The following is a 27981-nucleotide window of genomic DNA, read 5'->3' as shown; positions in this document are numbered from 1 at the left end:
AAATCAACATCATGGAAATATGCCACTCAATGACTCAATTATAATGGATTGATATTTTTTGTGATCCCCTAAAATTAAGAAACCTTCCTACCTTAATAGAATAAAACATCTCAACACGGTTTGACACATTCTCACAGCTAAAAATATACTCTTTTTTTCTCTCTAAGCATTTTCACTAGGTGGGCAGGACACCCTTGTAGCATCCTTATTATCTTCCATAAAATTTTATTTATTAAAGCACGGAGTACATGATTAAAAATAAAGGGCCAGAGATAAGTCCAAATAAATGGAGAAAACATTTATTTTAAAGCACTACAATTTAGAGCAATAACAGATGAAAAATAATCCGAAAAAATTATGCTTCTGGATGACCATGAGCCAGTGAAGTTGCATATGTGTTCTCCCATGTATTTATAGTGTTTGCACATCTGTTGTTTAAAATTTTGTTGTTTCTCTCCAACCAGATAACTCAAACAGTGGCCAGACCCATATTGAAAAAGATAATACATTTCTTGTTCTTTGTGTTGATAGAGCAAAGGTTCTTGCAAAGATTATGGCAGTTTTGACTAATGTTCTTCCGGTCTGGTCTGTATAATCTTCAATTTTCTTCCAAATAGAATTTGCAAAGTTGCCATGAATGAATAGGTTATCCAACAGTGTCATTAGTTTTTTGACAGAAAATACACCAACTTGGACTAAGGCAATGATTTTTCAGTCTTCCTTGCAGCTTATCACAATTGATCAAAGATGCCGTCTTCAAATAATGTCCACATTAAAACTTTCATTTTTTTTTGAAATCTTTAAATTCCAGAGAGGTTTATAGAGCAACAGGTCAAGGTTTTCAATATTGAAAATATTCAAATTTTCTTTGTCAGTGGCTATAGAAAAAAATACCTTTTCCAATTGTTTTTCTAAATAGGGACATCCAAACCTCTGTTGTCATTAGAAGTAGGGAGAGATACTCTAATGGAGTTTCACATATTTTTCTCTCTCTCACGTAAGGGCGTTTCCTCGACTTGAAATCCCAATCATCAATAGTCTCATTCCATGCTTCTTTGATGGTAGCATTTCAAATGTGAGAAAGAGGGAAAAGACTGTGGGCAGCCACTTTGAGGAGACCCCATTTGTATTCCATTCGTACTCCAAATATCTTGGATTATTAGGTGTACTCGAGCATCACCGCTTCTTACATTAATGATAAGGAAATAAGTACAACGAAACAAGGGAGAAAACAAAAGGGGCTAGAGCTAAGCCCCAAAAGAAAAGTTGATATAAAAACATTTAGATTTAAAGCAATGATGCTAGCACTATAATTGGTCAAAGAAAGTGGATTTATTACGCGTCTAGAATTATGTGAGTGTGTAAATGTCTTCTCAAACATCAATAATAGATATTTTCTCGTCTTTGAACATGCAGTTCTTTCTTTCCAACTAAGTGGACTTAGAATGGAAGAGATTGGTGTTGAATTTGATGATGCCAAATCAATTTTTTGGTTTACATATGGAGCAAAGTTCATCACATAGGAAAAAGATGTTCGATCGATGTTGGTTCTTCTAATTCAATAGGTTCTCCATTTTCCCCCAAATTTTCCGGTACAGGGTATATGTATAATTGAAACATAGCCTAAAGTTCATGTAATCGCTATACAAAAACGATATACACAAATCAAGAAATGCCCCAAAGCAATATAATTAATTAACTGCATTTTGTATATTTTTTCAAAAAGTATGTAACATTAAGGGAAAAAAATAAATGAAGGAACGATAATATCATCCTTCATTAAAATCAGCACATGAACATTAATCTAAATACATATATACTAAAACAAAACTCATCAATCAGAATTTAGTGTTTAGATTAAGGAAAATAAGCAACACCCTTTATTGAAATCATCGACCATAAACTAATTACATACTAAGCCAATGGAAATTTATATTAATTCAAGCAAAGAAACCCTAGTTTCCAAAATGACCATTCCTTCTAATCTTCCCTTGTGTTCCATTCAAAGCTTCCCCACCTTCACCATTGCCTTTGAGAAATCCCTCATCCACACCGCCCTATTCCTCCGGTATCTCCTCACCGTGGCCGCCGTTAAAGGGTCACTCGCCAGCGCTTGATCCGACGACAAAACTCCCATCTTCCTCTTCAAATTCTCATATAATATTAAACATCCAACTGATTGGGAGACGAGTGAGTCGCGACGGCCTCTCCGTGGAAGGGGTAAGTGAATTGGCCGACGAAAAGGCTAAAATGTCGGCTCAAGATCAAACTGTGCTTGGACAATTGGATTCGAGGTTGGATTTGACATCGTCGATGACTTCGAAGCCTCGTAAGAAGGGGTTGGCGAAATTGTCTTTCTCTGAGTCGGGATTTTTGTGGCGTTTTGTCAAGGAGTATTGATGCATCGCAACCCTGCCCTGCCCTGCCATTTTTCAAATATTTATTTCAAACTTTGATAATCTTGTAGAATTTAGTGATGCAATTTTTTTTTTTAATTAATCTCACTTTCAAGTTTATATTTTCTAATGGGTCGTCTTCGAATTTTATGAATTTCTAACTTATCATACTAATTTTGTGCCTAATTGTTGGTTTGTGAGTTTTATAAAACATAAATTAAAAAATCACTTACTCCCGAGAAAAATTATTTCAAACGTGTTGAAAATACTTATAAACGTAGTAATATCATCCATTAATATAAAGTTTTGTTATATAATTATTTTATTTTATTATATTTGAAAATGGTGTATGAATTTGTTATGAAAGTTAATTATGAAATCGAATAATATAGACAAATAGAAGAAAAGAAAAATGAAGGAAAATTTATGTCTTGGTTGATAAGCTTTTCTCTCAATTTCTCTATTTTAATTTTCACCTATGTTAGTGAAACACTTGAATTTATAATAAACATCAAGGAGAAAAGATAAGCTTTTAAAATGATTTTTTTTAGGGTTTTTTTTTTAATGGACCAACATTTTGTTTTTTCTTTTAAAACTTCACTTGGCTTTTGAAAACATAGATAGACATTTAATAATAGAACATAGAAACTTACTGAATGAAGTAGTATAAGCATACTTCTTTAAAAATTAAACATCAAATTTCCTTCATATTTTTTAGGAAAATATAATTGCAATGATTAACACAATTTAATTTAAATTAAATGTATGACAACTTTTTTTAAAATAATGCAACAATATACATTTGTAATTGATATTATGGTTGATTATTTTAAAAGAAAATAAAAGAAGTCTATCGTGGATTAAAAAATCCCTTACCAATCATATAGTATAAGTATCACTGATAGACTTTAAAAGCATAATCTAAATTTTACTATATCAACGAGTTTTTCCTATAAATGACTTTGATTATCAACTAATCAGAGTGGCGCAGCGGAAGCGTGGTGGGCCCATAACCCACAGGTCCCAGGATCGAAACCTGGCTCTGATAATGTTTCATTATTATTTTTATAAAGAATTACGTAAGCACAAATATCTTAACTAATTTGACATACACTTAATACCCTCTTAAGTTCCCTTCTAATAAACAAATAATAAATAATATTAATAAAAAGGATAAATGATATGGAAGAGCTTAGGAATTACAAATTACACAATATTTATCAAATAGACCTAATTTAAGCATTGAGTTAGTGAAGGACTACTAATGTACATAAGAAAAATGTTAATTAAGATGATTGGGAAGATGGAGATAAGTAATAATTGAGGCTTACAAGAATTACAATACAATCATGAAAGTACAAAACGTATAATAGAATCCTAATTCTAATTTTTGAGAGTAACCTAATTTAGATGCCATCACTAGCAATGCCCAACATTAACAAAGCTGCAAACTTTGCTTCTACATTAAATTATTCAGTATTAGGCAACTTAAATTAGAGAGGGGAAATGGATATAAGAGTTGATGATCTTTAGCTAATGGTAATTGAGGGTTATATATATGTATATATTTATTTATCAAAATGGTATTAGGGTTTCTTGTTTCTATGCTTTTTATTTAGCTCTTTCTCCCTTGGTTATCTTACAACTTCGTATTCATTTACCCTATATTTATATATAGTGTTCATGTCAGTTTACGCGCATTAATCTCATGAAACAACTCATTTGATGCTACAACATTTGAAAGTATAAAAAAATCGACAGAATATTAAATCTTAGGTAGATGACTACTATTTAGTGCATTTATTTTTCTCAATGACTCCATGCATGGAAGTATTCTTTTTGGTCGTTTCTTTTGGTGTAAGGATATAAGGGTGATGTTGTTCCTCTCTACTTCTGTATATATTCATAACATTCTTATTATTGTTGGGTGTATGTTGTCCCTGATCCCTCTTCTATCAACCTTGTTAAGAAAAACTCAAAAGGCAAATTGGATTGTGTTCTGGGATTCCAATCTTAAATTAGTATACTTTCATGGTCATTGCTCAATTATAGTAAATATAGGAATGTCACATCCATAATATGGTTTTAATGAACAACTAATTATAAATTAAAACCTCATTCAGTGCTCAGTTTTCATATCAGAATCTTATCTTCGAAAAAATCCAATAGCAGGGCTTATAATAATGCATGCAAAGTTCTCCTCACCAAATTTAAAACATATAATAACCCTTAATTCAAAGCACTACAATTCTTTCTAATCTCCCCTTGCCTTCCAGTCAAAACCTTCATATTCCCCAGCTTCACCATCGCCGCCGTGAAATCCGCCTTCCAAAGGCTTCGACTACTACGATATTCTCTCACCGTCGCTGCCGTCAATGGGTCATCTTCCATCGCCTGATCAGAGCTCAAAACCCCCATCTTCCTCCTCAAATTCTCATAAAACTGAACGTCAAGCAAATTCGGCGTCACATTGTCCAAATCCGCTGTCCCACCAATCTTCCCTTTAGGACATTGGGTTTTCAAAAACGCTGCAAATTTCGGATCCAGCGACGGATCCGTCTCGACCGTCTCATTGAAAAAATAAAGGCGGCTGGAGAATGCCCCACACGGCGTAATACCAATGGAGTGTGCTCCGGACAGAGCCACCATGTCTTTTAAGGATAGCCCTCTTGATTCAAAGTGTTGTTTGAGGCGAGCAATATTAGGTGTTATAGGAGGAACGTTGGTGAACACGGCAGAGCCGTTGGAGACTCGACCATCACGACGCCCAGCAGGGACAGCGTAAGAGAAGCCTCCGGTGACAAGGACGCTGTCACGGGCAGCGAAGGCTAAGATGTCCGAACAAGATACTGTTTGAGGACATCGAGATTCAAGCTTGGATTTAGCATCGTCGATGATTTCAAATCCTCGGAGTACAGGGTTGCCTGGACTATGCCGTTCTATGTCGAAGGAGCTGGTAATACCTGGGATTGAATCTAGAAGAATGGAACCATCGCAGCCCTGGTGATTTCCATAATAATATGTATATCATTTATTTAAGATGTATTAACAATACATATAAACTAAATTTAGAAATTAATTAAAATGGTGCAAAGTAAAAGTGTGTAAACAAAATGACTTTTTTTTAACCTCAACGGATATTTTTTTAAAAAAGGCATATGAGTGTATAAGAACAGATACCCCAACAATGCAATCATGGAAATACAATCGAATAATGCCAGCAGCTTGGCCAGGATCATTAACCACAGCTTTAGCAACAGAATTTCTCACAATTCGTTCTGCAGAAGGGCATGTTTTACTATAAAACCCTACACTCAATCCTTCATCATCACCTTTTATGGCTCCAATTATGGCAATTAACCCAAAAATGCTCCACCAAAAGTAACCCTTTTCCATTTTTGTACCTAATGAATTCCCTTTTGCTTGCACACACATGCACACACATATATATATTCGAACATTTCATTTGTCTGTGTAAATAAAATCTCTTAGGTGTCTATGTTACAGTTAGATATATATGTTTTATTTAATCTCCTCTTTGTTTTATAATGGTTGTATTATAGTTTTCATTACTCATTATATTTTGTTCTTATTCATTTGATTTTCATGTTTTTCCACGTTTCAATTTTTGTCTGAATAATGTAGCTTCTTAATCTCGACCGTCCATGGACATTCTGTACTGAGTAAAGTTTGTCCAGTGTATAACTAAACTAAGCTCGAACCTCTAATCCCATGTAGCACATGTAAAATAGAAACAAAGCTTTTATGAACACTAAAAGCGTTAGGGAGTTTTGTATTTCAGTAATGATAGATTAATTAAATAGATTGAGAATACATTTCCTAGGAATAAAGCAAAAGCATGCCGGCACCATTCACTTACAATTCATTTGATTTTCCTCAATGCCTTAATTACATCGAATAGGTGCCGTTCAATAATTTTGTCCACCTCCCTAATCCTAATTTTGTTTTTCATAACTTGCTCTTTCCTAAAAATTTAAACGATAAAGTTTTTGGTGATATTAAACTAGGTATGGGGTCTCCCGTTCATTTGAATATGTGTACTTATTTACGAGTTATTTAAGATTTTGACTCTATCATTCAGAGAAGTGCAATATATATACTCTAATCTAGTGACCTCATTTTATGTTCGGAAAAGATTCTCTATAATTATATTGTTCTTCCTTTATTCCGTAGATGTAGCTAATATATTATCACTGAACCACGTACATCAAATTATACGTTTTTGTATTACTTAATTGTTGATTTCATTTGATTACTTTAGACCTTATAACATTAACGAAAAGGTAAACGATTCAAATCCTAACACAACACATTTGTTTACATACGTGTATACAATAATATTAATGGTGCTAAAGAAAATATGTAACGGGGCTAAATGGAATGAATCTATAGGTGAAATTATAAGTCTAGTTTTCAAAATTTTAGGAATTGTGTTTAATATGTATTTATAAAATTTTTAAAAAAATTGTGTCTAGATGATAGGGTGTTGAGTAGGGGTGTAAATGGGTTGGATTAAGAAGAATTTTTGGATCGGTCAAATTGACAACTCAAATAACCCAAATAAGATCTTCAACCTCAACCCAATCCAACTCCTAGAATTCGAGTTGGGTTGGGATACCGAGTTTTTTTTTTTTTAAGTATATTTTTATTAACTTAAAATACTTAAATTTGTCTACCATACATATTAATATAAATATAATTATATAAAACTCAAACGTTAAATATCAAAATTCAACATATCTATTACAAACTTCAAACAAATTCATAATAATATGTATGAATTACAATATTTATAAGTTTTATAATATAGAAATTTGGGTTGGGTTAAGTCAACCTGAATTTTTAAAAATGTAACTCAAACCCAACGTAACCTCCAACTCGACAAAAACATAAAAAACTCAACTCAATCCAATCCAACCCTTATAACTTGGATTGAGTAGTCTAAGTTGTTCGGGTTATTTGATATATTGCAATACATGTACATATTTTATTAAACTTTCATTTTTTTTTTCAATAATAAACATCTCAAGTTTTAATAATAATCCAATGGATTAAGGTAGAGAAAGTTGGTTGTTAATCCTACTATGCTGACGAACGAGTAAGGCTAAGCTAGACATAAAATTAAAATGTTAAGATTCTATAGTTCTACAAATTTGTAAGAGGTTGTGTTAGTAACAAACTAGGGACTTAAAGCATAATATATATTATCTCTTGAGAAGTACATACAATGGCACATTAACAGCCCACTATTCCTTTACAGACCATGGCTCTATGCTCTCTCTACTGAGAAAAGAAGCTCCACTAAAGATATGTGAATTCTGAAAATCTTGATTGGGATATTAATCCTAAAAGACCTCTCCCATCTGCCCTTGTTCATAAATCATAACCATGGCCAAGATTCTCCAATATGGAAACTAAACACGAATGGGATGTTCTCCATTGCTTCTATAAAAAGTGCTATACACATCAGAGAGATCAAAGGGGCTTAAACAATACCGATCTGACTATTTTTCAAAACCTGTGGAAGTCGTCCATTCCAAAGAAGTGCAAAATTTTCATTTGGCCATATGAATGTATCAACACGATTGATAATTTACACAAACAACTTCCAAATTGGGGTTTGAAACCAAACTGGTGTATCTTATATGCAGAGGAGCTGAGGAAGACATAAACCACTTTTTATCTCTTGCTCTTTTAAGCTAAATCTACATGGGAGAAATTGTGCACGCTGCTTAACTGGAATTTCAATCAACAAAGTATTGCCTCCATTTGTAAGCATGTGTGTAGAGCTGGGCAAAAAGAAAAGAAGGATAGCATCATCTTAAACTTTGCGATTGTTTCTCTTTGGTCCATCTAGATCGAAAGAAATAATTACAGCTTCTTTTTCTATTTTCAAATTTAAACTTAGGATCAAAAGCTGATTTTAACATTAAAAAACAATTACAGCTTCTTTTTCTATTTTCAAATTTTTTTCCTTTATAATTTTAAAAACAATTTTTTTGTCTTGTTTAAAAAAACAAAAAGGTATTAATTATGGAACTCACGTATTTCTTAAAAGTTAAATTTTAAAAATTAAAAACAAATAAATTACCAAACATACCTTTTAAATTTTTTTTTTTTTAAAATTAAACTTAAAGGCCAAATGTTGATTTTCATAATATTTAAAAATAGATTCTACATCCTACATTTAAATCTACTGATTAACTTCTTTTTTTTTTTTTTTTTTTTTTTTTTTTTGGTTTTTGAAATTTGTTTCAATGCAAAAGAAAGTGATAAAAAAAAGAAAAGCATCATTCTGGTCCATCCGACAATGGAGAAAATTGAATCCACAATTTACGTATTTTTCAAAAGAAAAAAAAAAGTGGAAATTTATAGATCACATAATACAAGGAAACTGCACATGCAAACCACATAATGGTGAAGATTCCAAGACTTTGACTCAATATATATCCAGCTCATCTCCAACTCATTATTTCTCAATTTTGAAGACAAAGTTTAGTTACAATGTGTATCAAATTTCATTGTGAAACTTATAATTTAAGATCCATTCACTTAAACCCACATTTGAAGAATAAGTGTGTCTATATATTTATTTTATTTTTAAAATTTCTTTCAAACATAAAAATATATATTATTCATGATTCTTATGTTCCAAAATAATACATACAAATTTTAAAAACAAGATTTACTTTTCATTAATCCAACCAATAATTATAAGAACATAACATATCCTCAACTCAAAACATTAATGAGACAGCATAATTATTGAAAATAAAAAGTTCAAAATTCTTAATGGTATTGGAAAATTCAAAGGGTAGGATTGGAATTAGCAGCAGCACAAACGACGGTAAAGCCACCATCAACAGCTAAATTATGTCCACTAACATAAACCGACTCATCGGAGGCCAAAAACAAAACTGCCTCAGCGACATGTCGACAATTCAAAACAATCCCTTTCAAATTCGCCAACGCACTCGTACCCTCCTCCGCTTCCTCCACACTCATATTATAACTCCCACATGTCATCGGTGTAGCTACCCCGTAAGGAGAAACCCCGTTCACTCTTATCCCATATTTCCCCAACTCCCCACAAGCCGCTTTCACCACACCCACCACTGCGTTCTTCGCCACCGTGTACCCAAACGGCCCCACCCCACCCAACGTGGCTGCCACGCTGGCTGTGCATATAATCGACCCTCGTGTCTTTCTCTTCACCATCTCACCTGCTGCGTGCTTTATCGTGGCCGTCACCCCTTTCACGTTGCTTCTCATCGTGTTCTCGAACTCCTCCATGTTCAGTTCCAAGATTCCGGTCAGTGGACCCATCACCGCCGCGTTGCTGAACAGAATGTCTAATACCCCGTGTTTTTCCACCGTGAATTTCACCGTTTTCTCCACGTCTTCCTCGTTTCTCACGTCGCAGTGGTGGAAACTCGCCTTGTTTTCGCCGATTTCCCTTGCGACCTTTTCGCCTAGTTCGTCTTGGATGTCGGCGATTACTACGATCGCGCCGTTTTCTGCGAATACTCTCGCCGTTTCTTCCCCGATCCCGCTAGCGCCGCCGGTTATAAGAGCTACTTTTCCATTTAATCTATATAACAAAAAAAAGAGGAAATTAATCAAAATTATTTTGAAGAATTTGGGTTTAATTTGATGTGAAAACTAAGAAACATGTTACCTTTGATTCGACATTGCCGATGAGAAGTTGGGAAATGAGAGATTTTTTTTTTGTTTGACTTTGATGGGGTTGGAGAATTCGAGTGGAAGAGCGATCTGTTATATTAATACTGAGGATGCCGTTTCGGGGAAGGAAAGGAATAAGGAGAAGGGTGGCCTTTTGGGGAAAGGAGAAGGAATAACGAAAATGGGAAATTTAGTGAAAGAAAATATTATTATAACTTTTGTTGAGAAAAGTATTAACCGGAAGGAATGTAAAAAATTAATGTAAAAAATGAGGTAGTGTATGAAAAAATAACAAAATTAGAGTGAATGGACTAACTATTGCCAAAAATAGCGTCTCTTAATCCATGTCATCCATTTTTACCACGTGGAAAGGATTATGTGGGAGAAGTCGCGTACGGGGTACATGACTTCTATAATAAAAAAGAAAGTTTAAATATGTAATTTACGTAGTCTTTTTTTTTTTTTTTTATATCGACACTCCAAAAGAGATGAATGATAAAGTTGCATATGATGAGGTTATTTAAGGCGATGATCCAAGCTCCCCCGGGATAGAGTGGAGGTGCTCGAAAATATTGGAAGGAGAGAGGAATTTGATTTTCACTTTGATTACTAACAGCTGGATAATCTTTAGGAAAGAATCAGACAAAGAAAGAGCTTGACCGCAGTGCAGGAATGCAGGAGTAGAGGATATACGCACCATCGTGTTTATGTGCACTGCCCACAGATTCAATATTCTTTTCACCTTTTTTTCCTTTCTTTTTTTTGGATTCCCTAAAGACCGTATATCTCGTAATTAGGGTGCTGCTCTTAGAAAGCTTTAACGAGTGAACAAGGTTCAAAAGGAGAAGGGAAAGAAAAGAGAGAGCGAATGAAAGTGGGGAGAAGAAGAAGAGAGTATTCGATTTTTTTAATTAATGATCATCATATTACCGAGAAATATCATAACTAAGATTCGACCCTTTTTTCCTTTGGGGGTTTAATTCTTGTTAATTCACTATAACAAACTTGATTAGGAACATGGACATGACCAATTAAGTAGGTTTTATTGGTTAATGCAATTACTTATTTTTTTTCTTTCCCATTTTGCTAATTTCGATACTTTGTAATGGGGAGTAGAACAAAATTTTTTGTTTTTTATGCTTATGTAAAATTAAAGAAAGTTGAACCTTTATGGTATTTGAAAGTTTTCAAATTTGGAATGCTTTTTCCATAAAAATACTAATATGTGACTTGATTTTACTAATCAAATAGTTAATGGTGTTTTTTTTGGAAGAATCTTAATATAAAATTTTATATTATTTTATTTACTATCACGATTTTATTAAATCTAAACTTTTTTTTATACTTATAAACATTGTACTATTATTAATTTAATTTTATATAGTCTTATTTAGAAAATTTTAAGATTCTTGTACTTTATTCTCTATTCTCTTAAACATTATTATATTTTGATATTTTTAAGATTCTTACGTCTAAATCACATTAGTTTCATTTTAAAATAATTAATTTTAAAAAGTCTAGTTTATATTTTAAATACTAATATACAACTTTATTAAACATTTAGTAAATTTTAAAAATTATATAAACTAAGGATTTTCTCCGTCTCTTTCTACAACATCATCACCTTGTCGTCGTCTACATCGAATGCATCTACGATATGTGTCGGCAACATTTAGTCGTTGGGTCCGCTGAATAATTTGTTATATATCTTCTATGGCTTCGTCACACGTTGAGCTCAAAATTTATAAATTATTTTTCATAAAAAAAGAATGTAAGTCTTGAACAAAATTATTCTGAACAAATGCAAATAATATAATAAAAAACATGTGCATGCTGGTATAAAATTTATAAAACAAATCATATTAAAATTTTTACCACGTGATAACAAAGAGCGCCTTCAGGTGTGATGAAGCGTCTGGTAATCGACGAGTACCATCGAAAATAGTTATCTAATATTGTCGGCTTGTGTGTAGCTACTGCTTCTACACAAAAATTATATCGCGAATGTCATATTGCTATATGCTCCGCATGAATCCTTCGCCAATCTCGATCGTGTTTTCCTCTTAAATCAATTTGGTGCAGGACCAAATCTGTGGAGCAAAAAACTGGTGGCATTTGCATAACCATCTCGATCAGTAACGTATTGACGCAATGCATGAATTAAAGAACTATGACCAACTGAACATGTTTTCCATTTCCATATTAACAAATGCAAGAGAAATTATATGAACATTTGCATCAATAGATTTAAATCTTACTTCAATCTATGTAAATACTTCTTAAAAAATTGTTCACTTTTTATTATTGTGTTTTAAAAATATTTGTTCTTTTACCATAAACTTTTAACTTCAATTATTTTAATTGAGATACCAATAAAAAAATGTCAGATTTTATCCTTTAAAAAAAGAATGAAGAGAATATGATAACTTTTACAAAGTTTAATGTATAAGACGAACACATATTTTTTTAAAGTAAACGAATTAAAACGAACTAAAGTTGGAGAAATACAAAATTAAAACCATAAAAATAAGATTATTATTTAAACAATATTTTTTTTATTTATTTTGTAAGATCATTTTATTATGCAAAGTCTTGGTAATTACCTTTTGATTAATAAAAATAACTTCAACCCTCTGGACAAACTTCTATATTGAAACTTTTGATTGGAAAATGAAATTAAAATTATAGCTCAATTATAAAATGTCAATTTCAACAAACTATAAATTTAAAAGTTTAATGGTTTAATGGGAAAAGCAAGTAATTCATAGACTTACATTGGAACATGAAGAAAAGTATGATAATGTGATAAACATTTTTTCCACTCTATTAATTAGTTGTCTCAAACTTTTATTTAATATTGGAGTGTAGGTCAAAAAGATTAGGCTACGAATTCGAAGAGGAGAGAAGTGTGTTCATAGAAGAAGAGTTGGTATTAGGTGGAGATAATGAATGCTCGCTGTTAATGTTATTTATTGAAATAATTATGTCTATCTTATCTTTTCGTTCGTTGAATTTCTAAAACAAAATAAAAAGCCAACAATGCCTTCTCCTCCTCTTCTTCTTCTCATTTTTTTACCAAATCAAAACACACACTACCCCTCTCCTTGTTCTTTTTCCCTTTCATGGTTTACATATTCTAAATCCAAATAATATAACAATATGCACACATTAATATAACTCCATTCAAGAAAATTTTACAAACAAAATAGTCAAATCAAATAACAAACCTAAATTAAATTATTTAAATAATTTTAACAAACAAAATAAAAAATCAAATAACAAACTTTCTTCAACATACTCTTTAGTGATTTAGTTAAGTAAACATAGCTTGTGATGAAAAAAATGGAAAGAAAAATGGGAGGATTTGAAGAAAACCAACTGCAAAATAGATTAAGTTATTTTAACAACAAAATAATAAAATCAAATAACAAACATAAATTAAATTATTTTTACAACAAAATTGTGTACCGAGACTACGATTTAGTTAAATAAACATACTTGTGATGAAAAACGAAGAGAAAAAATGGAGAGGAAGAATATATATATATATTTTTTCTTTTGTGACTTTTGGTGAAAAATGGAATGAGTGAATGATTTTTTGTGTGAAGAATGGAAGGGGTGACTGATTTTTTATGTAAGATGGAAGCATAGATAGATCTTGTTGAAGAAGATAAAGGAGAACGTTGAAGAAGACAAGAGAAAACGAAAGGCAGAAGGAGGATTTTAATTTGCAATGAAGGCAAAATGCTACGAAATTAGGGTTTTAGAGACGGTAAGTCGTGTACTGTACACGACTTCGCCGGTACGCGACAAAATTGGTAGTCAACGACATTGTTGACTGTCAAACTGTATGCCATAAGGTACAGATGTACTGGAGTCGTGTACCCGGTATACGACTTCGCTACCCTAATTTTGAGATTTGTTTTGCGCCTACCCTAAAAATATCAATTATTTTTAAAAACACATTATTTTGAAAAAAAAAAAATCTATTTTGTACTTTGATTGATTTCTTTATACTCTTAGAATTTATAAGTAATAATTAATGTGAGTATAATTTATTTAATTCCAAACGTTGTAAACATGTTTACTTCAATTAATAAAGTAATAATGGGATCAAATTTCAACTTTCTCTATTGTGTAGCAGCTAGTTCGATTGTCACTTTCCAATCTACTTGTCTAGAAATCAAAGATGATAGATATAAATATAAAAAATATAAAAAATAAAATACAAAATCATCAACGTTAGGAGTTCAACGCAAGATTGGATAAAAATGTTTTTAAAGCATGCCTCCTACCCATGAGCCAAAAATATATCAAATTAGTGAAATATTTACACTGTGTAGAACAATTTCGAAAACGAAAAAAAAAAAAACTCACAAACCCACAATAAAAAGTATAAAAAATGTTCTAATCAACACATGGTTAATTGGCCACATGCGTGCATGAGTAATATCTATTCTTCTCTAAATGATCATGTAGTACAGTCTAAATGAATGACCTATGATCTTTTAGGTCATGATACACGATTGATATATTTTCTGTAACGATGTGGAAAAAGACTTCATGTTTAAACGATCGTGTTAATCATGTTAAACTATTGTGTTGATCATGACAAACGATCGTGTTGATTATGATAATCGATCATGTAGTATAATGTATATGATCGTTAAAACTTCAAATCTAACGATCGTGTTGACTATGGTAAACAGTTGTTTAGATCACGTATGTCGACACGATTGTGTAGTTCGATTTAAATTATATGAAAAAATGCTTCAAATTTAAACTATCATGTTGATAATTTAAAATGATATTTAAATAAGATGTTGATATTCTCGAACATGAGAAAAATGAAAAAGAATATTAAAACAATTGTGAAATAGTTTCAAAAAAATCTTGTCGAAAATGATGAAGAAGATAGTGAAGATTTAAACATAATAATAAATCGTCTAAAAATATAAGAAAAGAAATTTGGAAGAGAAGATAAAAAAAATCTAGAAGAAGAGAAATTACACACAAAGAAAAAAAAGAAAGAGAAATGACGAATTGTGATAAAAAAGATAAATATGAAAAATTATAAAAGTATTTTAATGCTTGGACTTTTCATATTAGAACCATAAATATTTTTGGATTTTGTTATTCAATAATTAATTATATAATTTTTTTGAAAAATTATAAATATAACGAATTTTATTGGTGTTAAACTATAGTATATATCACTTATAAACTTTAATAATTGGATTCAAATTTGCTATATATTTTTTAATTATTTGCATGATGTATAACATACTAATAATAATTTGGGTTTGATTATTATTATTTTTGGTTGTTTCTATAATTTAAGGGAATAATGAGATTATAGGAGTTTTTTTTTCTTTCTTTTGTTAGAAACATAATATTGACCTCTAAGTATATCACATCTTGTACTCATTTTCACCTATATTATTCATTTCACCATGTTGTAGCTCAAAGCCTCAAAACAAATATGTTAATTACAATCTCACATGATCTCAAAGCAGGTAAAAAAGTTATTTTAGAATTGACCAATGAGATATATGTCATGACATTATTTATAAGAGCTACAATCATATTTTAAAGAAGATTTTAAGAATTTTGACAAAATTATTCAAAGTAATATATTGTTTGTGATCTAGTTAATTATTGTTGTGACTTGTGAGGTGGGAAAGGAGTGTTAATTTTGATCAAATCGATAGAAGAAGATATTTTATTTGTTAGACTTAATTAACATGAAATTCATATTCCTCATATTCAACATGTATGTTCTTTAAACATAATGTTTGGACAAATGGACGACCATGAATCATATAGTTGTTCACATACATTTTTTTCCTTTTCTCTTTTTGTCAAATTTTTATTTTTTAAAAAGGAAAAATAGCTTATTTTGTGATATTAAAAAAAAACTTCTTGGGTACAATTTTATTTTATAGAAATTATGAAGTTTACGGTAATGTTTTTTTTACAATTTTTGGGATAAATTAGGGCAGAATAAAAGTTGGAGAGATTTGAGTGAAAAAGTCTCCCCAACTTCTTTTTTTAAGATGTTAAGTACACAAAATTTAAAAAAAAAAATTGATGTGTATATTTTAAAGAATAAATAACATATTCCTACAATTTAAAAAAAAAAATCTCTACTTGAATATAACCCCCAATACAATGACATTAATATTAATGTGAGAGCCAACCATATACCTATCATTTTTACCAATTGTTTCAAAAATAGAAATTAAAATTATTTAAAGTAATATTATACAAATGGATTATTATTTTGAAAATTCCATGATTGAATTAAATAATGAATGAAAATCATGATGTAGATGTCCACAACTTTCCAAGGAAGAAAATAGGTGTGGTGCTCGAGCAAGTGACTAACATTTTCAAAAACAAAACAAAACAAATTTTCAAGTGGCTGACATTTTCGAAAACAAATTAAAAAGACATTTTTTTTCTTTTTGATTGAATAGTTGTGGTAGAAGGAAAATGAATGATCTACATATGGTAGGTCCTCTCTCTATATATGCATGTGTGAATGTGTGTAACATACCATAACTCGTAAAGAATGTGTTCTTAAATCATACACGTATCATCAAAACATCAATCATCAAAAACATTAAATCAATAACTTATATATAATAATTTGAATTCAAATTCAGAAGGCGTATACCAACCGAACTAAACCAATTATTATGTATAGTAAATCCAAAAGGCATTCCTTCTTGGACGTTGAGAGGCCATAAGTGCCAAACTTATAAAGAAAAACCTATAGCCTAAAACCTATAACCGTTCTTATTTTGTAATTAGAAATTTTACTATATTTATAAATATTTTTTGATAAATAAATGTTAAATACATTATTTATAAGTTACGCTACTGTATAAACTTGTTTGCTCTTCATACGAATAACCTAATAAATTGTTATTTTACCCAAAAGTTTGAATACATTTACTTTTTTGATATTTGTTATCAATCATTTCTGTTAGAAATAAGTATAATATAATAATATTAATACCAAATTGTAAGAAAAAGTTTATTGTGTGGGATATGAACTTTCAAAATACTTTTCTTTTCAAAATCTTGCGAAAATCTACGTAAGGAAGAAAATATCTTCAAAAATACGAAAAATTGTTGCACTGTATAAACAAAAGCAAGAATCAACCCGTATACATTTAAATTTTTTTAGAAATAAAGCGAGACATATTTGATAATTGTATCAACAAGATGATTTATATAATATATCATCTTATGAATCAAACTATCATTATTGTCGCCTTTTTTAGGTACAAAAACATAAAAGAAGATAAACAAAATCTCTTAAATTGATAATTATTGATAGACTATTATTAATAGAGTTTAAAATTCTATTATATTTTGTAAATATTTTTGTTCGTTTTGCTATATTTAAAAATTTTAACATTTAAAATAACGTTATATAATTAGTTAAATATCAACCACGTGGTTAATAAATAATAAGTAAATAAGTAAACATTTTATGAAAATTTTATGGATGAGAAAGATTATGTAATCAATGTATGAAATTATGTATTTCTTATTTAAAATATTATAAAATTAGAAGATGAAGAGAGAATATGAAGTTACTAAATTTTAGTACATTTATGAAATATATAAGTTACGTAAAAAAAATCTTCATATATAAGAAATTATATTATTACCAATAGAAGACAGAATTTAAACCCTATTTTGTTTTATGATCATCATGGTACCAAATTGGATTATGCTTTCATAATGATCTTTATGAAACCATAAATTCTAATCTTAAAGCTAAAAGTGTTTTCAAAGTACATTTATGAACTGAAACCATAGAATAAAAGGGAGACATCAAATTCAAAACAATGGTTTAACCACCGTGTAGCCACCATCAACGACCAAGTCTTGACCACTTATATAAACTGATTCTTCAGATGCAAGAAACAAAGTAGCCTCAGCTATATGGCTAGCCTTCAGTGTCACACCCTTCAAGCTTGCCTTTGAACAAACAACCTCTTCAAACTCAGTCGCTTTCAACTTCAAACCCTGAATCGACATCGCCGTTGCCACCCCGTGCGGGGACACGCAGTTCACTCTAATCCCATACGCTCCGAGCTCCCCGCAACTCGTCCTCACCACCCCCAACACTGCGTGCTTTGAGCTTATGTAGGACATATACGATAAATTCACAGCAATTTGTGCTCCCGTGCTCGCTATACAAATGATCGACCCTCGTATATTTTGCTTCACCATTGCTCGTCCAGCGTGCTTAATCGTCGCAACCACCTTTAATTTCAAGAATACACATGTTAAATAATATTTTAATGTATATCAATAACTTTTCCAACATTTATGGCTCCATACAAGTGTTCATCGAATTTAACAAAGAATTCAACTTTTCTTTTTTTAGGGAATGTGAAAAACAATGGTTAATTTGGAAGGAAAAACAAGCATATAAGTTTTCAGAACAGAAAACTGAAAAATGAAATTGTTGTCTAATGAATCAAAATTAAAATTTCTGAGTTTAGTGTTATAATATAACATACTCCTCGGACGTTGGTCGACATTACATTGTCGAAGTTCGACATGTCGAGATCTAGAATTGTAGAGGAAGAGCCCGAGATGCCAGCATTACTGACAAGAATGTCAAGGTGGCCATGTTTTTCGACGGTGTAGCTCACCATTTCTTCAACTTGCTTCTCGTCTCTGACATCACAATGAAAAAAGCTCGCTTGGTCAATACCGATGGATGCAACCACTTGCTGCCCTAGTTTGTCGTCGATGTCAGCAACAACAACAAAAGCACCATTGGCTGCAAACAACCTTGCAATCTCCTCACCGATGCCGCTGGCAGCTCCGGTTATGAGAGCCACCTTCCCATGCAGTCTCCTACATGAGAAATTTTGTACAATAGTAAAGAGCCCTTGTGAAGAAATAGTGTGCAAAATCCAGATGGTTGTAATTGAAATTAAGAGAGAAAATATAAAGATATTGTTACCTTGTTGGGTTAGACATTGTTGAGATGTTACTCAAGCTTGAAGCTGTTATGTGTTTTCACCTTTTTGAGCATATATGTTCAAATTTTCACAAAGCTTATATAGGCTCTTTTAAAGAAGAATATATTTCAACTGATTTTTATGTATGCATGATTGAATGATATTTGTAGAAGCTCTTAATAGAATGTGTTCACAAGAATCTTGTGGTTAATATAGTTATGAAAGGACAAAGTAGTAATAAATTGACATTACATACTGTATAAATGTAAATTCATTTGCTGCATATCATACATAAAGATATCATCTCGTAGATGAAACAAATTTTTCATGGACTTGTTGAGATATGAAAGTGACAAGACAAAATATTGGCAAGTGATAGCCTAATTTGCATTGAGTTTTTGCAAAATGTTAAAATTCTAGTTGTCGCACGTTGAAAAAACTTAAGAAAATAACGGGGCTTCAAGTACTATAAAAGAAGCTAATGTTTAGCTTCAAATTGTCATCATTAAAAACTCTTTAATCTTAGTCATGCCTTCATTTTGTATGAGTGATACAAAAAAAAAGTACAAGTGATCTAAGAGACGTTATTCATATAAGATATCCATGAGTTATGATCATAATTTTACTTTTAAATTTGGTACGTGGATTTTTCGGATTTTTTTAATTTCCACATTTATTCTTGTGTTTTCCTTTTTATCACCATTTTTTTTTATATAAATTTTTCTGTTATATTTCTTCACAGTAGTGGTAGAGTAGGTGGTCTTTCCCCATCAAATGGTATTAGCTAATTTAGTTTGGTAGTTTCGTAAATTTATGAATATTATATATGGTTGTAGTATTGCCTAAACTTCCACATCAGAAAAGAATTAATTCTTTTTAAACTGGTTGGGGTATTAAGCTTTCTATGAGCTTTTCACTATTTATAGATTATTTGCTAAAGCTACAAGGATTACGAGTCTAGCTAGTACAATTTGATTGAAACATCAACTTGGGCTTGTTCATATTTTGAAAACTAATCGTTATTAACAAGAGATACAAACCCATTTCAAGAAATTAGCAGCCAAAATACAAATCTCTAGCTCGTGTTGTAGGGATTAAAAATGTCAGGAATCACATGATGAATGTCCAAGTATTAGAAGCCAAAAGGAGAAACAGTAGTAATAAATTGACAAATTAATACACAGTTGTTGTACATCACCACCCGTGAAGATATTCTTTCTCATAAACACAAATTAGTATTCTCACACGTGCTTCATACGTTTGTACGTATCATTTTTATGGGCAAAAATAATAATAAGAAAAGTAAACTATTTACAATTTAAAAACTACTAAAAGTAAAAAAAATTAATCTTTTGTCCATTTTTCTATAATTTTTATGTAAATAAATGGGTAAAAATGAAACTTTTATTTCCAATTCTTAACATTCCAATATTAATTATATTTTTATAATCAATAATTATAGGATGGTTAATTAATACTTTGAGCGACAAAATTATTTATAGTGACGAAAAACATTTAGTTGCAACCCTACTAGTGATGAAAATTTATGAATTTTCTTTCAACCCAATAATATTTATGTCGATTATTTCATATTTTCGTTTACTTTTGGGCATAACCGTTATGGTTTTGCCTTTTGTGTTTCACTCCAAAAGGTATCATACTAATGAATAAGATTGTTGTTGATCACACTTAATTAATGTCCAATGATCATTTCCTTTCGTGATCACTGTGAGATTTTGTTTGTATTCTAAGAGTAACTTTTTTTGTTTCCATATTTTTTTTATATGTTATATGTTGTAGGTAGGAATATTATACGTTACTAATTAACAATATTTATATTTATAATATGAGACGAAGCCTAATTTATTTTATTTAACGATTAGAACCAAATACAATTGATATGAAAAAGTTTAAATTTTCATTTCAATTTTAACGTATTAAAGTTAGCTTGATTTAAGACGAAATGAAAAGATTCATTTGTATAATAAAGAGATCTAACTTAAATACACATCCAAAATATCTTAGCTGTGGTTCCAAACTTGATCAACTCTTATTGGAAATTGAATACATCACAGATTCACATAGTAAATGAAAAGAGAATTAAAGACATTACATTAATGGTTTGACCGCGGTGAAGCCTCCATCAACAATCAAGTTTTGTCCACTTATGTAAACTGATTCATCGGATGCAAGAAACATAACAGCTTCAGCTATATGGCTAGCCTTCAACACCACACCCTTCAAACTTACCATTGAACTAAGTTTCTCCTCAACCTCACTCACTTCCATATTCAAACACCGGCAAGCCAGCGGCGTTGCCAACCCGTGGGGTGACACGCAGTTCACCCTTATTCCATACATCCCCAGCTCCTCGCAGCTCGACCTCACCAACCCTAACACCGCATGCTTTGAGCTTGTGTATGCCGTTAATGATGGGTTAAAGGAAATTAGCGCTGCCGTGCTCCCCGTGCAGACGATTGACCCTCGTATTTTTTGCTTCACCATTGCTCGTCCAGCATGTTTGATCGTTGCAAGCACCTTTAATGTAATTTTAAGAATACATGGGTTAAGAAGAATTTAAAACATATAACATGAGGCTTCATACGATACTACTCCATGTAGCAACCTTTTAACAAAAATTGTAAATATAGCCATGACAATCAATGATAGACTTCAATCGCTTACAAACATAAAACCTTAAACAAAATTATTGTCAAATGACGAGGCTATGATGGAGTAAAATATGGATTAGTATAACATACTCCTCGAACGTTGGTCGAAATTACATTGTCAAAGTTAGACATGTCAAGCTCTAGAATCGAAGAGGGCGTCTCCACAATGCCAGCATTGCTGACAAGAATGTCAAGGTGGCCATGTTTTTCGATAGTATAGCTCACCGTTTCTTCAACTTGCTTCTCGTCTCTCACATCACAATGATGAAAGTTAACCCGGTCGACACCAATGGACGTAACCACTTTCTGGCCTAGTTCATCGTTGATGTCAGCTATGACAACAAAAGCACCATTGGCTACAAATAGCCTGGCCGTCTCTTCCCCAATACCGCTGGCAGCTCCTGTTATGAGAGCCACCTTCTCATGCAGCCTCCTACATGATCAGGAATTTTGTAAAATACATAGTCCGCCAGAGGTTGTGAATTAGATACTGTGTGCAAAAATCCAGATATGGTTGTAATGAAGATGTAAACAGATAAATAACTATAAAGATATTCTTACCTGGTTGGATTAGACATTGTTGAGAGCTTATTCAAAGGCTCAAGCTATATGCATTTTGGATATATGTTCAAATTTTCACACAAACTATATAAGCTATTTTTAAAGAAAAATATCTCAACTGATTTTTATGTATATGATTGAAAGATATTTTGAAATCATTAAATAGATCAAGATTCTAGTAGCACAATACAGTTAATCCCAAAATAAAAAGATCACTTACATATATAAATTACAATTTAAGCAAAATAATAATAATAATAATAGAATATATATCACAAGAATAAAATAATTAATATAGCATACAAATTAGTATAAAAGACTAAATTAAAAATCAAAGTCCAACCACGGTTTTAGGTGATCGTTATGAGCTTTTCAAATTAAAAGCTATCCTTAACATCAACTATCAATGATAGCAAACTATTTGCTATCACTAATAACTGCTATCAATAGTTATCATTGATAGTTACTATTGCGGTAATTTTGATTTGTCACCATTACAAGTATTTTTTTTTTATATTGATTTTCTAAAAATGAAGACTATCATTAATTATCAGTAGTTTATAAGTCATAGCAATTGATAGCTGTCGTAAGTTGCTATATCATTAATAGATATTATCCATTGTAGTTTTCAATTTGAGAAATGTGCTATCAGTTGTTATTATTAATATCGACTTTCCAATATAGCTTTTCATTCAATGATAGTCGATGAAGGTTAAAAATATATGCTATTTTTACAAATATTTTAGAGGTTTTTTAAAAAATAAAACAAAACGATAAAATATTTAATTTACACGGTATAAAACAATTTTGAAAATGAAAAAAAACTACATGCACACAATGAAATTTTTTTAAAATGTCTTGTCATTAATTGTCACAGAAGGCGTAATATATTTGGAAAATGATGGTTTAGATTTATCTATTCTTTCCTATGGGACCGTTTAATTTAATCGTTTAAATTTGGATAGCCAAATCTAAATGATATTTTTCAAGATTTTTTGGAAAACAATAGTCAAGCTAAATCTATAGACTTGGCACAGCTATATCTCAACTTTTTTTTTCAAGATTTTTTTATATACACGGTCGTTAATATTTTGAACACGATCGTTTACCTTTGACAATCCGATATTCCAACGTTTTTTTCACGATCTTGAACCAAATAACGAAAAAAAATATAAAAAAAATTATCGAAGAAAGAAAAAGACAATGAAAAAAAAACTACAAAAGAAGAGAAACAGAAATGATAGCTAGAAAGAAAAAATATGACCGAAAAGAAAAAGAAAAAAGATAGATAAGAGAAGGATGAGAAGAAATGACAAATTTAATTTTTTTTAAAAAAATAGTAAATTCTATGGACTTTTTCAATTTGTGACACGGGTAGTAAAATTTATTTTGTCTATTTTATCCGTTCGTTCTATTGATCAAAATTAACCAATATTTTATCTTTAAGCTATAATTTAAATTTATTTCTTAAAGGCTGCCTATATGCAATAATTTTCCAAAAGTAAAAGCACTAATAATTGATAATAAAGTTGTAGGAGGCCCATCAAGATATTATTTCATGGACAAAATAATTTTGTGAAAGATATATGGCTTCTAGACCAAATACGTAGAGTGATAATGTGTGTGTGGCTCAAAAAGATGTGTCAGTTGGCTTCTCCAATTATGCAGTTCTTCCATCCAATATTGATTTTACTCCATTCTTATAAATTTCTATACTATCACAAACAAGTTTAACTCAATTATTATATTACACCAAGTTTGCCATTCAAATCTTTTCACATTTATATTTTAAAAAAATAGGACTGAAATTTAATTTAGTGAAAATGATGAGATGAGATAAGCCTTTTTTTTTTTTTTTTTTCTTATTTCAAAGTGGAAGGAGTACAAGTGGGAACAATAATACCATAGAGAACACGTTTTTTTAATACAAATTATTAGAAATATAAAAGTTCTCAACAGACCCTGTCCTTATCACACATTCCAATCTAAAGCGCACTGTAAAACCTTGAAAAGGAAAATTCCCATTATATTGATTTGAAGGCCGTGAAGCCTCCATCAACAACCAAGTTTTGTCCACTTATATAACTTGATTCATCAGATGCAAGAAACACAACAGCCTCAGCTACGTGCCTTGCCTTCAACACCACACCCTTCAAACTTGCCTTTGAACTATATATCTCTTCAGCCTCACTCGGTTGCATATTCAAACCTCGGCAAGTCAGGGGTGTTGCCACACCATACGGCGACACGCAGTTCACCCTAATCCCATACACCCCGAGCTCTAAGCAGCTCGATCTCACCACCCCCAACACTGCATGCTTTGAGCTTGTGTACGCTAGTGGTGCCCCGGCAACCACCGACGCCACGCTTGCCATGCAAATGATTGACCCTCGTATCTTTCTCTCTATCATTACTTGTCCAGCGTGCTTGATTGTTGCAACGATCTTTTTGAAAAATGAAGAGAAAAATTAAACGTTGTAACGCATTAGGTTAAACTTTAGGGTTAACATATATAACATACCCCACGGACATTGGTCGCCATTATGTTGTCAAATTCGGACATATCAAGCGTTAGAATTGAAGAAGTACGAGGGCCTATGATCCCGGCATTGCTAAATAGAATGTCAAGTCTACCGTGTTTTTCAACAGTGTAGTTCACTGTTTTTTCGACTTGCTTCTCATCTCTCACATCGCAGTGGTGAAAGCTAGCGTGGTTGATACCGATGGAGACTACCACTTTTTGGCCCAATTCGTCATCGATGTCGGCTACGACAACAAAAGCACCATTGGCTGCAAATACCCTTGCCGTCTCCTCACCAATGCCGCTTGCAGCTCCGGTAATAAGAGCTACCTTTCCATGCAACCTATATGAGAGGAATTTTGTTCGTAGCCAAAAGATGTTATACATAAAGATTGTATGTAAATATTTCAGATATATCGGTAACAATCAATAATAAAAGAGAAAAACTTATGTTGGTTAGAGAGGAAAAAGATATGGTTACCTTGGTTTAGACATTGTTGAGATCCTCGTCTTCAAACTAAAAGTGATTTTAGATTGTTTAAATTTTGCACACTAGAATCAATAAGTTCTTAAAGAAAATATCTAGATATTTTATGGATGTATGAAATTAAAGTCTAAGAGATGCCAAATATAACTTGTTCATTGTTTATTTTGGGAGACTTTGATTGAGAAAAAACAAAGTGTAAACATCATGGAAAAATTTAATATATTGAAGGACTTGTAAAATAAACTTAGAAAAGATCATAAAGCACATTATGGAGCACAAAAAGATTGGTACCGATTATCTATATATCTATATGAACCCCATTTGAATTTATTCTTAAATCAAAGACAAAGACATCTGGCCATGAAAAGGATATTTTCATTAGAAGAAAGAAAAAATTCATTAAAGCAAACCAACACCAACAACAAAAATTTCTTCCACCACATGGCCAACCAAGGATGGTAAATCATGAACCCATTTATTGGAGGCACAAGATTGAAAAGAAAACTTACCAACTCATAGGCCATCCTATAACAATTTCTCTTTGTAAAATTGAGCCCCCACCTCAGAACCACTCTTATCAAATCCTCTCTCACTGGTCTCTCCCTATATTAACTATCTGTTTTTAAAGCTTCTATATATATATACACACCTGCAATGAGAAAAATATTGGAGAAATTTTCTTTGGAGAGACAACTTCGACAATCAATGTATAACGAACCATCACAAAAATAAGCTAAATCCTGTCAAGTGGTCTACGATTACAGTTCCCCTAGATAAAGGAGGTCTTGGTATTTTTCATGTATTTGCTACTAATTTTGCTTTGCTCTACAATGGCTGTGGAGGTATCACAATGAACCAGCTGCTCTTTGGAGAACCTTCATTGATGTCGAATATACAAGTGGATGATTTTCTCATTGTCGCAAAGCACAACAGTCTCAATGCTCCTTGGAGATCCATATATGCAAAGGTTTGGATTGGTTCAAGTCTCAAATGGGTTGGAAATTAACAATATGGCAGGTATTTATTGTTTTGGCACAGCAACTAAAGCATATATGGACCTCTTTGCATATCCTAATTTCTCATATTAATTATATGCTATCTCAACTCGACAAAATGGCATCATCAGGGATATGTGGAATTCTAATTGTAATGGGTTGGAGTTTCCATCACAGAATACCCCCGAGAGACAGAGAAGCCCTGCTTTGGAGAAACATCAAAGATAATCTCCCCTCCCTCTTTGATAACAGCCAAATGGGATGTCCCCCGTATGAAAGCCCAACAGAAATAATGGCATTATTTCTCTATTCAATCTGTCAATCTTACTAGCTATGAATCTTCCACCATCTTCTATTGATGAGAGCTTCCCTTTCTTGCATGTGTGAAAATCTAAGCTCCCCAAAAAATGCAAGTTTTTCTTATAGACTGCAATTCACAAAGGGATCCTCACTATTGAGTCGATACAACATATATAGACTTAAAAACTTGTCTTAACCCTAATTGGTGCATCATGTGTAAAAATAACAGTGAGACCACATATCACTTTTTCCTCCTTTGCCCCTTTGTTCTATCTTTATGGAGTAAAGTTAAGGAACACATAGGTTGGATAAGCAATACAAACAACTTAAGAGACATGCACAAGCACATTTGTTCTATAAACACTAAGTCTCAAAAGGGTGTGATTCTCTTTAATCTTCTGGTGGCCACCACTTGGGTTACATGGTTGGAAAGAAACAGAAGACTCTTCAACAACAGCCTTGATTCGTCTGTTAGTCTATGGGAGAATATATGCAACCTCACTAGTTTATAATATTCAAAAAACAAGTTTTTCAAAAGTTATTCTCCTACATTTATTGCTTTAAATTATATTAACGCTTTTTGTTAGCACTTTATTTGTGGCTTATCTCTAGCCCACTTGTTTCACGTGTGAATTTTGTATTCCATGTGCTTTATTGAATATATTTTTGGGAGAACGAGAGCGCTAAAATGGTGCACACCTAATGAAATTAATCCTTTTACATTAATTTTTTTTAAAATATTGTTACACATACAACTAAAATTTAATTGAGGTGAAATGGTTGAAATTGAATAAGCCAATTTTTTTTGTTTCAAAGGGAAGGCATACAAGTGAAAAAAAATAGTACCATAGAACTACGACTTTTTGGCCCAATTCGTCATCAATGTCGGCTACAACAACAAAAGCACCATTGGCTGCAAATAGCCTCGCGGTCTCCTCGCCGATGCCGCTGGCAGCTCCAGTAATGAGAGCCACCTTCCCGTGCAGCCTATGAGAGGAATTTTGTACATGGACAAAAGATCTTATATAAAAGATTGTGTGTAAATAATCCAAATGTTGATAAACAATCGATACTAAATAATGAGAGAAATTTATGCTGCTTAGAGAGCAAAAAAAAAAATACTGTTACCTTGGTTAAGACATTGTTGGGATTATCCTTGTCTTCAAACTAAAAGTGATTTTAAATTGGGAATAACAAGCTTTTAAGAAAAATATCTAGATATTTAATTTTATAGATGTATGAAAAACTCCAAGAGATGCCAAAATTTGTTAACATAATTAGAAAAAGTTTTTTTTAGGTAAGATATAAAATTCAAAACAACACACAACACTCTTATGTCAAATTTAAAC

The 27981-nt window shown here is 31.6% G+C and overlaps 5 protein-coding genes, 1 long non-coding RNA gene and 1 other non-coding gene across 9 annotated transcripts; 2 read left to right on the top strand and 5 right to left on the bottom strand.

Annotated features, from left to right (window-relative positions):
• The first annotated feature begins 3372 nt into the window (after window positions 1-3372).
• On the top strand, window positions 3373-3444 carry TRNAM-CAU. The gene has a single exon. It is a non-coding gene; the product is annotated as a tRNA-Met (tRNA).
• A 1181-nt stretch (window positions 3445-4625) lies between these two features.
• On the bottom strand, window positions 4626-5792 carry LOC101216464 (peroxidase 5). The gene is made up of 2 exons (XM_004136094.1): window positions 5577-5792; window positions 4626-5396 (listed from the first exon to the last, which is right to left on the bottom strand). Exons 1-2 carry the CDS (start codon window positions 5790-5792, stop codon window positions 4626-4628), a joined length of 987 nt encoding a protein of 328 aa, XP_004136142.1.
• Window positions 5793-9087: 3295 nt separating this feature from the next.
• LOC101216709 (short-chain dehydrogenase reductase 3b) lies at window positions 9088-10287 on the bottom strand. Its single transcript, XM_004136095.3, has 2 exons — window positions 10096-10287; window positions 9088-10008 (listed from the first exon to the last, which is right to left on the bottom strand). The coding sequence occupies exons 1-2, from the start codon at window positions 10107-10109 to the stop codon at window positions 9225-9227; spliced, it is 798 nt and encodes a 265-aa protein (XP_004136143.1). The 5' UTR covers window positions 10110-10287; the 3' UTR covers window positions 9088-9224.
• Window positions 10288-17758: 7471 nt separating this feature from the next.
• LOC101216941 (short-chain dehydrogenase reductase 3b) lies at window positions 17759-19259 on the bottom strand. The gene is made up of 3 exons (XM_011661111.2): window positions 19099-19259; window positions 18647-18989; window positions 17759-18386 (listed from the first exon to the last, which is right to left on the bottom strand). Exons 1-3 carry the CDS (start codon window positions 19113-19115, stop codon window positions 17958-17960), a joined length of 789 nt encoding a protein of 262 aa, XP_011659413.1. The 5' UTR covers window positions 19116-19259; the 3' UTR covers window positions 17759-17957.
• Window positions 19260-21113: 1854 nt separating this feature from the next.
• LOC101215579 (short-chain dehydrogenase reductase 3b) lies at window positions 21114-22475 on the bottom strand. Its single transcript, XM_004135920.3, has 3 exons — window positions 22330-22475; window positions 21859-22201; window positions 21114-21634 (listed from the first exon to the last, which is right to left on the bottom strand). The coding sequence occupies exons 1-3, from the start codon at window positions 22344-22346 to the stop codon at window positions 21206-21208; spliced, it is 789 nt and encodes a 262-aa protein (XP_004135968.1). The 5' UTR covers window positions 22347-22475; the 3' UTR covers window positions 21114-21205.
• A 1686-nt stretch (window positions 22476-24161) lies between these two features.
• On the bottom strand, window positions 24162-27888 carry LOC101216382 (short-chain dehydrogenase reductase 3b). Of its 3 annotated transcripts, XM_031889434.1 has the most exons (5): window positions 27761-27888; window positions 27479-27619; window positions 25332-25367; window positions 24851-25193; window positions 24173-24773 (listed from the first exon to the last, which is right to left on the bottom strand). In XM_031889434.1, the coding sequence occupies exons 3-5, from the start codon at window positions 25343-25345 to the stop codon at window positions 24354-24356; spliced, it is 777 nt and encodes a 258-aa protein (XP_031745294.1). In that variant the 5' UTR covers window positions 25346-25367; window positions 27479-27619; window positions 27761-27888; the 3' UTR covers window positions 24173-24353. The 3 variants fall into 3 exon arrangements, with proteins under 3 accessions (XP_031745295.1, XP_031745294.1, XP_004135972.2); XM_031889435.1 differs by lacking the exon at window positions 27761-27888 and having other exon boundaries at window positions 24162-24773; window positions 27479-27754; XM_004135924.3 differs by lacking the exons at window positions 27479-27619; window positions 27761-27888 and adding an exon at window positions 25847-26007.
• LOC116405319 lies at window positions 26223-27237 on the top strand. Its single transcript, XR_004218522.1, has 2 exons — window positions 26223-26354; window positions 26464-27237. It is a non-coding gene; the product is annotated as an uncharacterized LOC116405319 (long non-coding RNA).
• Window positions 27889-27981: the final 93 nt, after the last annotated feature.

This window comes from Cucumis sativus, chromosome 7, assembly GCF_000004075.3.
Source record: "Cucumis sativus cultivar 9930 chromosome 7, Cucumber_9930_V3, whole genome shotgun sequence".
NCBI classification, from domain to species: Eukaryota; Viridiplantae; Streptophyta; class Magnoliopsida; order Cucurbitales; family Cucurbitaceae; genus Cucumis; species Cucumis sativus.
Note: the sequence above shows the minus strand (reverse complement) of the source record. Positions and strands in the feature narration are given on the sequence as shown.